General features: G+C 46.3%; 1 protein-coding gene across 1 annotated transcript in view; it reads right to left on the reverse strand.

Moving 5' to 3' along the window:
• The window catches only part of FBXW8 (F-box and WD repeat domain containing 8), a 114,573-nt gene that overhangs the window by 29,470 nt on the left and 70,303 nt on the right, over positions 1-14,800 (reverse strand). The window contains exons 6-7 of the mRNA XM_077766033.1: positions 9,734-9,930; positions 6,594-6,800 (exon numbers count right to left, since the gene is read on the reverse strand). Coding sequence (XP_077622159.1) covers positions 6,594-6,800; positions 9,734-9,930 — 404 coding nt within the window. The remainder of the gene's footprint in view (positions 1-6,593; positions 6,801-9,733; positions 9,931-14,800) is intronic.

Raw genomic sequence — 14,800 nt, forward strand, 5'->3', positions numbered from 1 at the left:
GCTTTATCTTTATTAACTTAAAAACAAGCTAGTTTTTAACCCTAACAAAATCGATTTGCTGCTTGGGCCATTATTTACTCCAAGGCTGATCTATCACAAAGAAACCAAAGCCATACCTATTTGTGAGGTGAAACAAACAGAGAGGTCAACCCCAAGTTCACGCTCTTCCATGAGTGTGGAATGGTAAACCAGGATGGAAATTCCATATAAATAATCAGGAAAGCCATTAGAAAAATTAGGCCCTATTAATAGATCCGTAGATCTTCTTTGGATAGGTGAAGGGGACTAAGAGGTACAAACTTCCAGGCATAAATAAGTCCTGGGGATGAGAAGTACAGCACAGGAAATGTAGTCAGCAATACTGTAAAAACACTGTATGATGACAGATGGTAACTACACTTACCGTGGTGAGCATAACATAATGTACAGAACTGTTAAATCACCATGTGGAACAGCTAAAACGAATACAACACTGTATGTCAGCTATATTTCAATTAAAAAAGAGAGAGAAAAAAATTAGGCTCTAAATAAAATTCTAAGCTAATCCAAGAGGCAAAAGAGACGAGAGGCAATGATGATTATACTCGATGTAATCATCTTATAATCTTGCTTAGAGCTTCAAGAACACTGGTCAATGTTTTTAAAAATTCAAAAATAGGGGTGCCTGGGTGGCTTAGTCGGTTAAGCGTCCGACTTTCGCTTAGGTCATGATCTCGCGGTTTGTGGGTTCGAGCCCCGCGTCGGGCCCTGTGCTGACTGCCAGCTCGGAGCCTGGAGCCTGTTTCAGTCTGTGACTCCCTCTCTCTCTGACCCTCCCCTGCTCGCGCTGTCTCTCTCTCTCTCCTAGAAATAAATAAAACATTAAAAAAAAATTAAAAAAAAAATTCAAAAATGATAGCAGTGTCACTGGTATACAAAAATCATAAAAATGCGAGTAAAGACGAAGATGTGTAAGACAGAGCACCAGCCCTCCAGCCCTCTCCGATGAGGCTCCGTCACAAAGTGACTCAACAATCACACTAACTTACTCTGTTAGTTCTGCAAAAAGCTACACGGGTCCATCCCGTATCTACTCCGAATGTTTTCTTCCAACACAATTCTCGGGAAACTGAACCTCGGCCAGCACCACACACTGCTGTCGCTACAAGCACGGCTCCGGCCCGGCCCCGACCAGCCCCGCACCAGCCCTCGGGCCCCTGTGTGCCAGCCAGCCTGCCTCACCCCAACGCTGCTTCCCCCCTCCCCAAACCCCCTCCTCCAGGCCTGATGCCTCGGCCTGGACTCACACCCGGCCCAGGCTCTTCTGAAGAACTTCCACTTGACCTAAAGCTGGGGGGCTGGGGAGGGGTAGGAGGAAACTGACGGTGCTGAGCACCAGCCTGTACAAAGCCTGCTGCCTGCCTCTCCCAGATCCCCTTTCCACATGGGGAGCCTGAGGCGCGCCAGTAGCCGGCCTAAGGCTGGTCTGGCTGCAGAGCCCATGCGGAGCCCCCAGCCCTCCGACCCTGTCGCTCCCTCTCGGGCGTGGTTCAGGATTGCCAGAGACCCTGCAGCCCCTGAGCTCCCGTGTGCAGCAGTATCCCAAGAAGCGGCTTTTGCAGAACCACCTGCCGGGGCTGCACAGGATAGGAGAGGCAGTCGGGTCCCGAAAGGTCTCTGCAGTCACAGGGTCCGTGCTCTGTCCCGAGAAACCCCAGGGCCGGGGCGGTGCTCCAGGGCTTCGACAACATGTGAGTACTGTCGTTAACAGTACACAACCATTCTACCACCTCCTGATGCCGGTTTAACACTAAAACTTGCCCAAAATGCATGTGAGTGTCCGATCACCAGCTATTTATCTGCAGAACTCGTCCTCACCCCGCAGTTCAGCACCTTCAGGAAAAGGGGCCTCCACAGGCCTCGGCCAGGTGGATGAGGCGGAAACCACCCGTCTGTTGCTATGTAGCTGGTGACGTGCAGTTGCCGGTGTGGCCCACCAGGCTGTACGCCTCCGTGCAGCTGGCATGTGCGGGTCGCCGCTGCTTCCACACCCATCAGAAACCCAGCGATACAGTACACGTGCGACAAGCGGTCATTTACAACGGCCACAACCTCAACAGCAAAAATGGCAGTCGACCTACTCAGGAGCCCAGAAGACTGGTCTCCGAGAGCTATTTTCTTAATTTCTCCCAGAACAATATATATATAAATTGTTAAAGCTTCTAAGGTGAGAGTGAAAAGAATATTTGCCATTTACTTTGTGAACTTTAAATATTAAATCAGGCATCCTGCTCGTGCAATAGCACGCTTTTATTCTCTGGAGTAGAGCCTTGAGCAGAAGACGGATCTCATATCCTGCCGTAGGTTTGGGAGAGCGGGGCCCCAATCCACGGCGCTGCGTGTCTGATCCCAAGGGCTCTCTCAGACAGATCTTTCAACTCATGACGAGTGCGAGCGACCAATCCGGAGTCTTTTCACGTCCACGTACAGGGGATGATTATCATAGGAGACGTTAGCAATTACTCTCCAGCGTGATGTAAGCTGAGGCAGCAGCGCCAAGCCGGCGTCCTTGTCACACACATTCCGGCCTTCTGGATTACTTCACTCACGTTGCCCTGATTAGGATGCGCGCTGCATGCTGCTTCATACAGCCTGCCCTCGAATGCCAAGTACTTCGGAACTAAATCAGGAAATATGTCCAAATACATAGAGTGACGCTAAGAGCCCTAAGTGGGTCTCTCTCTCTCTCCTTTATGAGGCACGAGACTCATCATCAACATAATGCTCTTAAATGAGGCAAATCTATCTTCTAACCCTCTACCTCCGAGAGCAAAATTTAATTCAAGCAGCAAAAGAATTAATAAAGATAATAGGGTTATCATGAATACCATTCTCACGGAGGAAGTATTTTTGACAGAGTCGGGAAACGTGAGACATAAAAACAAATCTTAGAGGGATGTTAACAGAGGTGATGCCGATTTTCACACCACAGCACGATGGAGAGGCCAGAGTAATCGCCATCACATTTGCTTTCCTTCAGTCACTTGGCAAAGGCTACCTTTCAGGCCACTGATGCCACTGAAGTTATGAGCCTGAGAAGGCGATGTCAAAACTCTGGAGCTCGAAAGTCTGGGGATCCTTGCACAGAGGCAGACGGAGACGTACTGGGGTGCTACTCTCTCTCTGCACCTTCCCTCCTGGCCTGGAAACAGCTGAACAGCCAGCTGTGTATACAAGCCTTTTCCTTTTCTCTTGTTAATGTTTTTAAAAAGTTTATTTATTCTGAGAGAGTGCGTGAGTGGGAGAGGGGCAGAGAGAGAATCCCATGCAACATGGAGCCTGATGCGCTGCTCAATCTCACGACCGTCAGAGCATGACCTGAGCCGAAATTAAGAGTTGGACACTTGACCAACTAAGCCACCAGAGGCTCCTACAAGCCTCTTCTTAAGACTAAATGCATTTCTGCTATGTTCCATGTTTCGTTTCCTTAGGAGACTATGCGCATTAGGAGGGCTAGTTTCTCGACAAGTGCCAATTTGTTGAAGTCTCTGCAGAATGCCGTTGTCACACTCCAATGCAGAAACACAACTGGTGTTCTGTAACTTCCGTGCCGAACACACGTCCGGCTGTCTAACTAGACGGATGTGAATGGATGGATTCGAACCATCATTACTTGATGCTCAGACAGCTGTGCTGCCTCTAAAGTGCTAACGCAATCGTCATATGGAGCAAGGATGTCCTCCAGCTAAACAGAAATAGCACTTCCAGAATACTTCTGCAGGTTGGGGGGTCCTGGTTGCTGACTCAGATCGTGTATCAGCATTTGGAGTTCACTGTCCACTTTGATCACAGTTAATCAATAATGGATTATAGCTAAACCCCAGTTCTGTATCAATATAAACAGAGATAAACCAAACTCTCATAAAGCCTTCATCTGAATCCTAACTAGACAGGCCCGAGGCACAGACATGAACCCCCCTGTGTATACAGCGCCAGGCAAACTCTGTGGGTAATAGTCTCGCATCAACCCAATAAAACATGCTGGGCCACGTGCGGCCGGACCACAGCGCGGGTGTAGCCAAAACACGGTACTCAACAGCGACACTGGGCACCGGACAAGAGACTGTGTGGGAGTTATAATATCACGTTATAGGATAGCAGGAGGACACTGAAACCTCACAGAGCCACCCAAAACGTGCCTTCATTCACACAGAGATGCCACGGGACCGTTTCAATTCCTAAAAATGCAGGGCTTTCTCGGGAAGCAGGCAATCCACTAAACACAATCAGATGGGAAGTGCTGCCTCCTTAGAAAGGAGGGAAGTTACCCAGGGAAAGCTTGGCTTCCCTCACGTTCCAGTGGGCAGTATTCATGTCGGAGAAACAGCTCCACGCAAAGTTATTACCACTCTACGAACAACGACCGGCGACCCGCCCACATGAGCGTTGGAGGGTCTGAGGCCACACTCACAAAACATTCGGATGACTAATGCTACCATCAGATTTTGGAGGGGTTGTTAAACATGCTCTTGTAGCGAATTTACTTCTACTCTTCATTTTAAAGCCCTGATGAAAAGTACCAGGTAACCACTTATTTGAGAGACTGTAAACTTTTAAAACTGGATTTTCACAAAAATCAATGGATTAATCAGCTGATTCTTATAATCAATGCTTTTAACTGGATTAGAAAACCCTAAAGGCATCTGAAACCGCACTTCTCTACCTCAATATCAAAAGCATGCACCCGGTCTAATTTTGAGCTGAACTATCCCTTTATTGGTTTCTCAAATATATCCCCTTATGTAAGTCAAAGAGAAAGAGGACCTGCTTATGAAAAATTTATTAAAACATGACAAATTTCAACCAGGCTAGTGCTAAATGTAACTATCACCTCCCTGCGCCAAGAACATGAGAAAGCAAGGAGATAACCAAAACCTGCAAGTGTGATGGAGGCCAACTTAGGAAGGAAACAGTCTCTCTTCTCTCAACAAATGAGCTCAATGGGGAAGAGAAAAGCCCATGTTCTCAAAGCCTGAGAAAGGAAACTGCCTCAGGACACCAACCACCCCCCCTACTTCCTGGGAAGGCCCAGCCCCGGACTTCTATCACCACTGAATGTGCTCCAACAGAACAGGCCAACTTGAGCACCAAGGGGCTCTGGTGTCACAGTGAGGTTACAGTAAGCCGCATGTACTTTCTGCCACTTTACGCATCTTCCTCAATGAAGAAGAGGTCCATGGAATCCAGGAGGCTTCAATTCTTGGCGCGCTTGCTAAGCTGCAAAGCCAGTGAACATCTAGATGAATGAGACCTGGCCTTACGGGGCCTACACGGAGGGGAAACAGTATGTAAAAACCACAGCCAGAGGCCAGACTTCAACTACCAGGGGGGGAAGTAAAAAGCGCCGTGATGGTAACACTCACACACCAGGCACTACGCTGAAGGCTTTGCAGACAGGTTTTCATTTAACCCTGTAGTTATACGAAGTAGCCACGGTTCTGAACTCCCTGGGGCATCGAGAGGGTTAAGCACCCTGCTTAAGGTCACACAGGGCAGCAGGTCACTACGGAGTTGGTGCTGAAGCTCAGGCTGTGCGCATCCAGAGTCTGGCTCTGCCCTGCTCCTAGCGCTGCCCTGTGGAGGAAGGCCTCCTTCCTGGAGGAGGAGGGCGCTGACAGGAGCTGCTGGAGCAGGGGAGTGCCTTCCCGAGGGTTGTACCCATGGGCAGCAAGGTCAAGAGCAGGCAAAGTGGAGAAAAACAAAGCAAAGAAATAAAAAAACGAATCCCTTTCTCCCGATTCCACTGGAAGAGAAATCGTTCTATAAATCAGCTTTAAGCCTAACTACTCGGCCTAGAGTCAGGATAGTAAAATGCTGGGCGGTGATAAAATGTAGTCATCATGGAACGAATTTCAATTAAAAACTTGTTTCCTTAATCCTGGCTCGGGGTTTATCGGAAGGCACTTTTAGGCACTACTGGTGAGAATACAAATTTTGCCGCAGCCCTTTTAGAGGGCAATCTGGCAACGTCCGTCGCCATCTTGAGTGCACAAACCTTCTGCCCAGGCAACACGACTGCTAGGAATCTATCCCAGAGATCGACCACACGAGGACTTGCAAAAGTCGCATTACGCACCACAGCACTGTCTAATCGTCAACACAGTGAAAGCAACCTAAATGCCCACCAGCAAGGGCGCTGGACAAATACTTGCTGGAATCCTCATGTGAGGGGGCATAGCACTTGTGGACGTGAAATGCTCTCCAAGGCCTATTACTGAATAAAAATCTTGGGTACAGAACAGTATGTATACTACGATCTCATTTCCACAAAGAGGTTTTTTGGTGTATAAATGTACCTATAAACACATTAAATTTTTCTTGATGGACCTAAAAAATGCTTCACAGTTTCTTCTGTAGAATGGAGCTGGGGGAAGGGAGGAGAAAGGAGACAATTACTTTTCATTTTACTTCCTTTAAAAGTGCCTGAGGTGTTTGTTTTTTTAACCATGCTACCAAAACATACAGTACAGAGAGCCTTAATTTTTTAATTGCCTTCTAAAAAATAAAACTCGATGTTCTATTTTTGTTAATTATGCATCTTACTATTTCTGTACCTTGTTTCCTTCGTATACCCATCCCAGACTCTTCACACCGAAAGCAGCCTGGTTGGCTGAGACATCCAGACATGTGACAGGCTGGCCGTAGACATAATGGAGGGTTCTGGCAGAGTCTTCAGCTTTTAGCAGGTATACCAGATCTCCAGCCGTGGCCACTGCCACAGGATACCTTCCGGTGTCTGGAACGATTTCAAGGTAGTCAACCTGTGAAAAGGGAAGAGTTACACAGTCTGTCAGGTCTCACCTCCAGCTCATCCCTACTTGGTCAAAAACACACGATGCCTCCCATACGTCAATAAGACCAGAGACCCAACAGAAAAAGATGGGCAATGAGACAGTTCATAGGAAAGGGGAACTCAGTTCCTACACTAATAAAAAGATGCCCTTTGTAAAAGAAACACACTATGTTCCTAATAAGAGAAATACGAAGTCAAAATTCACTGAGATACCATTTTTGCCAGTCATAGCAGTAAACAGCCATTAGCTCGATAGGACACTGGTCTGGAAGTAGAGGGGGACAACCACACTTGTGGGTCCCAGGTATGGTTAGGGGGATGCAAGCTGGCCCAACTCCTCTAGACGGAAATCTGGCAATACTCATCACGATGTCAAACACACATATGCTCTGAACCAGTAAGTCAGTCTTAGGAATTTACTTACAAATAGACACAAACACACACGCAAAACAACTGTGTACAAGGTTATTTGCTGTAACACTATGCTGCCATAGCTAAAACCTGCAAACACCTAAACAGGCCTTACTAAGGGACTCACGGGAATACCGTGTAGTCACAGAAAAAAAGCATGCTACAAACGGAATCATCTCCAAGATAAATCTGGGGACAAAAAGCAAGGAAAGAGGGTAACAGGATTCATGGTGCGCTACCGTGTGTGGAGGGGGCAGAGGGAACACAGGGTGTGCGTGGCGTGTGCAAGCATAAATCTGCGAAGGACGGCCACCTTCAAAGAGGGAACAGAGTTCTTCGATGGGGTGGAAGAGAGATCTCTCCCTGTAAACCTGGCTGTGCCTTTTAAATTCTGAAGCATGAAGGTGTAAGACCTATTCAAAAAATTAAAAGTTTTCTTTTTTCTTTTTTGCAAGAAACGGAATAAAATCCATTTGATTCCCAATGAGCAAAGTTCACATTTTAACACGTGTGCAAATAGTAGAAATGTGCAGCTAACAGGCTAAAAATAGCAGAGTTATCCATCCTCTGCTGGTTTCCAGGTCACCGAGGGCGGAAAGGCCACCAGCAGCGCTTTGCCGCCGCTGCCATGGCGCTCCTGACCGCGTTAGTGCAGCCACCGCCTCCAATCTGCACGGAACGGAAGGAGGCACTCCCTTCAGGAATCACTTGCTTCTCTACGTCCCTAAGTGGCACGTTTCTCCCGAGCATATTCACACCAGGTTTTCACCTCCTTGAGTAAACTCTCAGAGTGCAAAAGCAGGTGTGCCACGCTGTGTAATCGTGAAAACCACCGTGTGAAAGGACAGCATGGCCCAGACAAGAGGCCAAACGAGTTCAAAAGCCTGAATCCCGAGGACTGTCCAGTGGAGCTGGAGCGACAGTGAACACCGGGGGACTCTGCTAATCCTTGGGCCCAAGAGGGTGAGCAGCAGCCCCACGTCCCCAGCCGAGGACTCATCACAAAGGACCTGCTAGGCCAGAACTGCAACATGGGGACCATAGCCATTGGGATTCGGGGAGCCTACCTGGGGAAGGCAAATATGGCTTGGCTCTGGTGGGCCGGGAGGAGCCTTCTCCAAGGACGGCACCCCCTCATCCGAGATGAGGGGTAAGGCACACAGGGGTTGCACCACAGGCCGCCAAGTGGTTGTGGCTTGCTTCCTCTCTCCCCCGTTCTAAAAGTCATTTCTTACTTCCTAAAATCAACATCCTCAGTCTAGCTGTTTAATTTCACTTTAGTGTTGGACTCCTGACAGACCAAGGGGCTCAGACGGACTGGCGGTGCCGTGTGCCAGGCGCTGTGAGCTGTGAGCTGCTGCAAGAAGCTTCCAGTTGGTGCCAGGATGCCACGTTATTGCCAAGGCAGGATTTACACGTTATGGAGGACCTCACATCTTAAGTAACTGTCTGAATTCATGTAATTATTGCTGGTCTAGAATGTTCTTTAGGTAGAGACCAAATACTAGGCACTACAGTAGTTCTGAGAACAAAGAAAAATGGTACGTCCACATTTTCCTAATAAAACCCCAAGAAGAGGATCCGACGATTTGGGGGAAACACCACCCATACTGTGGAAATGGCCATTAAAGGGACGAGAAGCTTATGCAGGCGGAGCGCGGACGCCATGGCTTTTGCATTACTCAAGGCTACCATGACCTCCATGAGGGGAAGGGAGAGAGACAGGATATGTTCCAGGTCAGACCCCCAATTCGTTATTCAACACGGGCTTTTCTGCTCGCTCTCCTCCTAGTGCCAAAATCAAGTTTGTTTATGTTAAATCCAAATTTAGCACAGATCTGGGCCCTCCCCTCTTACCACAGAACCACCCCCACCGTATAAACGCGGCGGCTCACGTAGAGCTGAGCATGGCGAGCAGCTCGTGTACACGGCCCTCCGGGTTGGCTGAGCATTGCGCAGGACACCTGGCACGCGGCTGCCCAATTAACACCGACTTAGGTCTGTTTTCACTCAGGCGTTACTCTTAACTCCAGGTGAGAAAATCTTCGGCGGAAGGAAGGAAACGTAGGATGGAAACCTTCCCTCCATATGGACTGGATGATGCCACTGAATTCATTTTCATCATTTTCACTTATATGATAGGCCAGAAACCGAGCTCAGATTTCCAGCAGCGAACACCTTACTTCGGTGAAGGCTGAGGAGCAGTGACAAGAAACCCTGGCCTTGATGTCGGCCCTGGGGTCTGAGTCACAGCTTCTCAGCTCTGAGGTCAGGGCGAGTCGGTGCACTGCCCTAAGCCTCTACTGGCTTTTTGGTAATGGGGACAAGAATCCTGTCTACCCATTCTGCAAGGCTGCAGCGAGGTTTCGAACTGGAAGGCCCACAGGAAGCTCTGAGTGAACAGGAGGCGCCGACATCACCACCGTTGGTTTAGATCGGACCCAGAGATTCTAAGAACGGAGAATAAAGCAACTGGACTGAAAAGCTCACCAGTTTCTGAACTTCGAATTCAGCGGCGATCTGCCAGTAGCCCTCGTCATTGGGGCGCAACATCACAACATCAAAAGCGGAAGCCGTGGCAACGGTCGCATCCTCCTGGCTGAGGGCCAGCGCCTGTATTCTTGCGTCGTGCTCAAAACGGTGGATGGGATACTTTCCAGTCCGTAGATCCCAAATATTAAGAAATCCTATGGAGAGAAAAACAATGCAGGTCATTTTAAATTCACTTCAGACGCACAATTATAAAGTAATCGCGCAATTTAAAGTTAAAAGGTAAACGATACATTGGTATCGCATATAACAAATGGACAATGTCCTTAATAAAGAGTTTCTAAGATCCAGGAAGGAAAAAAAGCAATTGGGAAGTGAGCAAAGGCCAAGGGCATGCTGGTCACAGTAAAAGAAATACAACTGACATATAAACCCAAGGAAAATGCAAAACCTCACTCACAATTAGAAAAATACAGAAATGGTAACAGAATATTATTTTTCATTAATCAAATTGACAAAGATGAAAAATTTCATAAAACATTCTGCTGTTGAGGATATGGGGAAATAGGCTTTTAAAAAAAGGTTTATTTCTTCTGCGGGGGGAGGTGGGCAGAGAGGCAGAGGAGCAGACAGAGACAATCCCAAGCAGGCTCTGCGCTATCAGTGCAGAGCCCAACGTGGGGTTCGATCTCACAACCAAACCATGAGATCATGACCTGAGCCAAAATGGAGTCAGACGCTTAACCAATTGAGCCCCCTGGCACCCTAGGCTCTATCTTAAATTGTTGGTGGAGATGTAAACTAATTCACCCAACTCTGGAGCCAATTTGACAATATTTATCAGATTACGAATGTCTGCAGTATAGTCACTGAAATGTTTTTAATAACATCAAAAGATCAGAAGCTATCTAAATGTGCAGCACAGTTTGGAATTCAAATAAAATGAGCAGTTAAAAAAGACTGAGCCTTACACATAAGCTGTATGAGAAATCAACAAAATATAGTATTAAATGAAAAAAGTGAAGGATAGAGTAGTGGTATATAGCACGTTATACTACTTTTGTGTTTTAAAAAATGTACACACCCGTATACGCAGGCTATCCTTGCTTGCAGAAGGACACACAACAAACTGGTGCCAGTGCGTGGCCTTGAAGGAAAGAAGCCAAAGAGAAGGGACGAGAGTAGAAGGCATTTTACTGCATATCCTCTTGTATATTCTGAATTTTTTCCCCAACATTATTTTTACTAAAAAGATAAATTTTAGAAAATGTTTCTATGAGAGAGACTTAACAATAGGACACAAATTGCTGGATATTCTGAACATACGGAGTTCTTAACTCATTCTCCTAATTGTCCATTCATGTGACAGATAACTTTTCCCGGTTTTACTGATCTGGTTAACATGTAAGTTTAAGTTGTGCAGCACAAAGATTTGATATATGCACATACTGTAAAATGCTTCCCACAGTACTTAGTGAACACCCATCACCTCACATAGTTAACGAATTTCTTTTTTTCTTAGAATGAGAACTTTTAAAAAATCTATTCTCTTAGCAACTTTCCAATGCACAGGGGGGCAGTATTAACTGTGGTCGTCATGCTGGAGGTTGGATCCCCAGAACTTATTTCTCTTCTAACTGGAAGTTTGGACACCTTTTGATCACCTTTGCTGATTTTTTCCTATACCTCCATCCCCAGGGATCACAAATCTGTTCTCTTGTTTCTGAGGAGTTTTTCATTTGTTTTTTTTTTTTTTTAGATTCCTCGCATAAGTGAGATCATATGGTATTTATTTTTCCTCTGACTTATTTCACTTAGCACAACGCCCTCAAGTTTCACCCATGTTGTTGCCAATAGCAGGATTTCCTTCTTTTCGTGGCTGAATAGTACTCCATTGTACGTGTATGCCACATTTTCTTTGTCCATCCACCGTCAGTGGGCGCTTAGGTTGTTTCCGTGTCTTGGCCCTGGTGACTAATGCTGCAGTGAACATGGGGGTGCAGACAGCTCTTTGGGACAGTGATTTCATCTCTTTTGGACATATACCCAGAAGTAGAATTACTGGACCATACAGCAGAGTTCTAGATTCCATTTTTTGAGGAACCTCCATACTGTTTTCCAGTGGCTGCACAAATTTATATTCCCACTGACAGTGCACGAGGGGTCCTTTCTATCCACATCCACACCAGCACTTGTCATCCCTGGTCTTTGATGACCACCATTCTAACAGGTGTGAGAGATCATGCAAAAAATTATTGAGCATGTTATATACCATTGAGCACCATTCTAGATGCTAGCAAGGTCTGGAAACTGCCACTAACTTGTAATTTACATACAAGTATTTTACATCCTTCCTCACACCACCCTCTTCCAGCTGCAGTGAGCACAGATGCTTTGTTTTGCCTTGTTATAAAACACGAACTTAACAATCCCACACTTGTTAAAAACCTTGATTTACCTATACACTCTCTNAGGGCACCATTCTAGATGCTAGCAAGGTCTGGAAACTGCCACTAACTTGTAATTTACATACAAGTATTTTACATCCTTCCTCACACCACCCTCTTCCAGCTGCAGTGAGCACAGATGCTTTGTTTTGCCTTGTTATAAAACACGAACTTAACAATCCCACACTTGTTAAAAACCTTGATTTACCTATACACTCTCTCCAGCTCCCTGCATGCTGCTACCCGGAGGAATTCCTCTTACACACACACTGGCCGTGTCTCCACCTTTCTCAAATGGTCACAGCAGTGATACCCAAGTGTGGATCTCAGCCCAGCAGCCCCAGCAGCTGTAGCCTCACCAGGGGCCTTGTTAGAAGTGCAAACTTTTGGGCAACAGAAACTCTGGAGACACATGTTCAACTGTGAGAACCAGTCTGTCTACAGGAACTTACACTCTTCTATCAGAAATAGAAACTTTTCTATACTTGGGATGCTATTTATTCGTCTTTTCTTGCCCCCCAAAAATTCTTATCATTCTTAGCCACTTCTTTCCCTGCAAAATGTACCCAAGAAAATGATTACTGTCCACATCATACTGGATAATGTCCTGCTTCAATTCTCACTGGTTTTTCAAAGTTCCCTGGGAAACGACTGTATGGAAATAACAGCGTGTGGTTATTTGAGTTCCAGTCCAGCTCTACCACTTGCTAGCCGAGGGCCCTGGGCAAGTCGCGAGCCTGTCTCTTTATCTGTAAAGCTGAAGGCAACAGGACAGTTGCACAGACGAAACGGGGACAGCCACACAAAAGGCTGGAAGCAGACCAGCCGTTTTTACCTTTTACGTGTTTTATAAGACCTGCCCTGTTGTAAAGTGTTATTTATAATCTATTAATAATGCAAATTCCCTCTACTGCTCATCCAAAAGCCTAGTCCTACTTCCTACAACTTCCTATTACCTAAAACAGATAAAGCTTTTTCACGTTTCTTCTCTTCGCAATCCAAGTGCTTTGAACTTGGGATCTCATCATAAGGCATCATTCAGTACTAGATACATACACAGTCAGAAGCGACTAATGCATTTGGGCTGCTTTGCGAGACTTTTTAAACCGCCAGCAGGCCAAGTAGGTAATTACAAACGGAAGCAGAGCTTTCTTCAAGTTAAATGTGGCATCGGACGTAAAACAGCATAAAACAGCGTTCTTTTCTAAGAACTGCGATAAACTAAGGCGGGGGTGGGGTGGGGGGAGCAAATCACAAACGGCTCCACGACACATTCCCCTGGCAAATCTTTTGGCAAACGCTCTTCACTCTGACTCAGAAGAAACAGAGAGGCTGCACAAAATGCCGAGTACACATGAAAACAGGAGCGCGTATTCCAAGATGTGCCTCCTCCAGATACTTCTGCATTATGTTTGCTTGCCTTTGTTCAGAGATGTCACAATAAACAGTAATGGGAAATAAAATTTGCAATTTTCATAGAGCTTCTGAGTAGTGAGACATTTTCATTTGTCTCCTCTCATTGAGCGCTCACTTCCATTTTGGGAGGAACATCATTATCCTCATTTCACAAAAGAGAACAGAAGCTCCAAGTGGTTAAACAACTGGTCCGAAGCCACTTGGTATGTGATGAGGCTGGGCTGCAACTAGGCTGGGAAAGTGCAGGATGTGCGGCTGCCTCTCCAAGTGCATAAAATAACCATGCGCTCCACGAGCAAATGACGTAAACTTGCCTGGATTCTGCCAAATGAGGAAGTTACTCAACCACGGCTCACTCTAAGCACACATGGAGTTTATCTATAAACACATTTTTCATTATTAATCAACTACTCGGTTTTGTCGGCATCATTATTCCAACAGAATCTTATGCAATAAAATACCCTTTGCTGCAAGGTTGAGTTCCACAGAGCTGTTCTAAGAAAGGTCTTTTTAGAAAATACATCCTAGGGTTCCCTCAACTTAACGGCCACATTCTTTTCTGGGCGCCTACAGCGTCGTCCTCTGTGTCAATTCTCTCTACTCCTTTCAACCACTCAGCATATAAAACCTGGTCAGACCGTCCTTGTTGACGGCACAGTCCCCCAAGACCTCTTTTAGACGTGTGAACATTTACGACTGTAATGTCCTCTGACGAAGCGACCCTTTGTTGAATGCAATGTCCCTCTTTACCCCTGGTGATGTTCTTTGCTCTGAGATCTTTGTCCGCTGTGGATGCAGGCGTTGCAGCTTTCTCCCGATCAGTGTTAGCACTGCCTGTATTGTTCTGTCCTTTCTCTTTGCCTTGTGTCTTCATATTTGAAATGAGTTTCCTGTAGACAGCATACATAGCTGGGCTTGCTTTTAACTCGAGTGTTTAGACTATTTCCCTTTAACGTGGTTACAGGCAGGAATGGGTTTTACCTGCCATTTTGTGCGATTTGTCCCATTTGTTTTGTGTTCCCTTTTTCTCTTTTTCCGCCTTTTTTTTGGATGGAGTATTTGCATTAACGGAGTATGTGTTTATTCCATTTGAGTCCCCTTGTTGGCTCCTTAGCCCAAACTCTTTGTTGTGTTATTCTAGTGGCTACCTTAGGATTTTAGCATTTGCCTTTAACTTGCCGATCTACCCTCCAGTGATACTGCC

The sequence above is a fragment of the Crocuta crocuta genome, unplaced genomic scaffold (assembly GCF_008692635.1).
Source record: "Crocuta crocuta isolate KB4526 unplaced genomic scaffold, BGI_CrCroc_1.0 scaffold339, whole genome shotgun sequence".
Classification (NCBI taxonomy): Eukaryota; Metazoa; Chordata; class Mammalia; order Carnivora; family Hyaenidae; genus Crocuta; species Crocuta crocuta.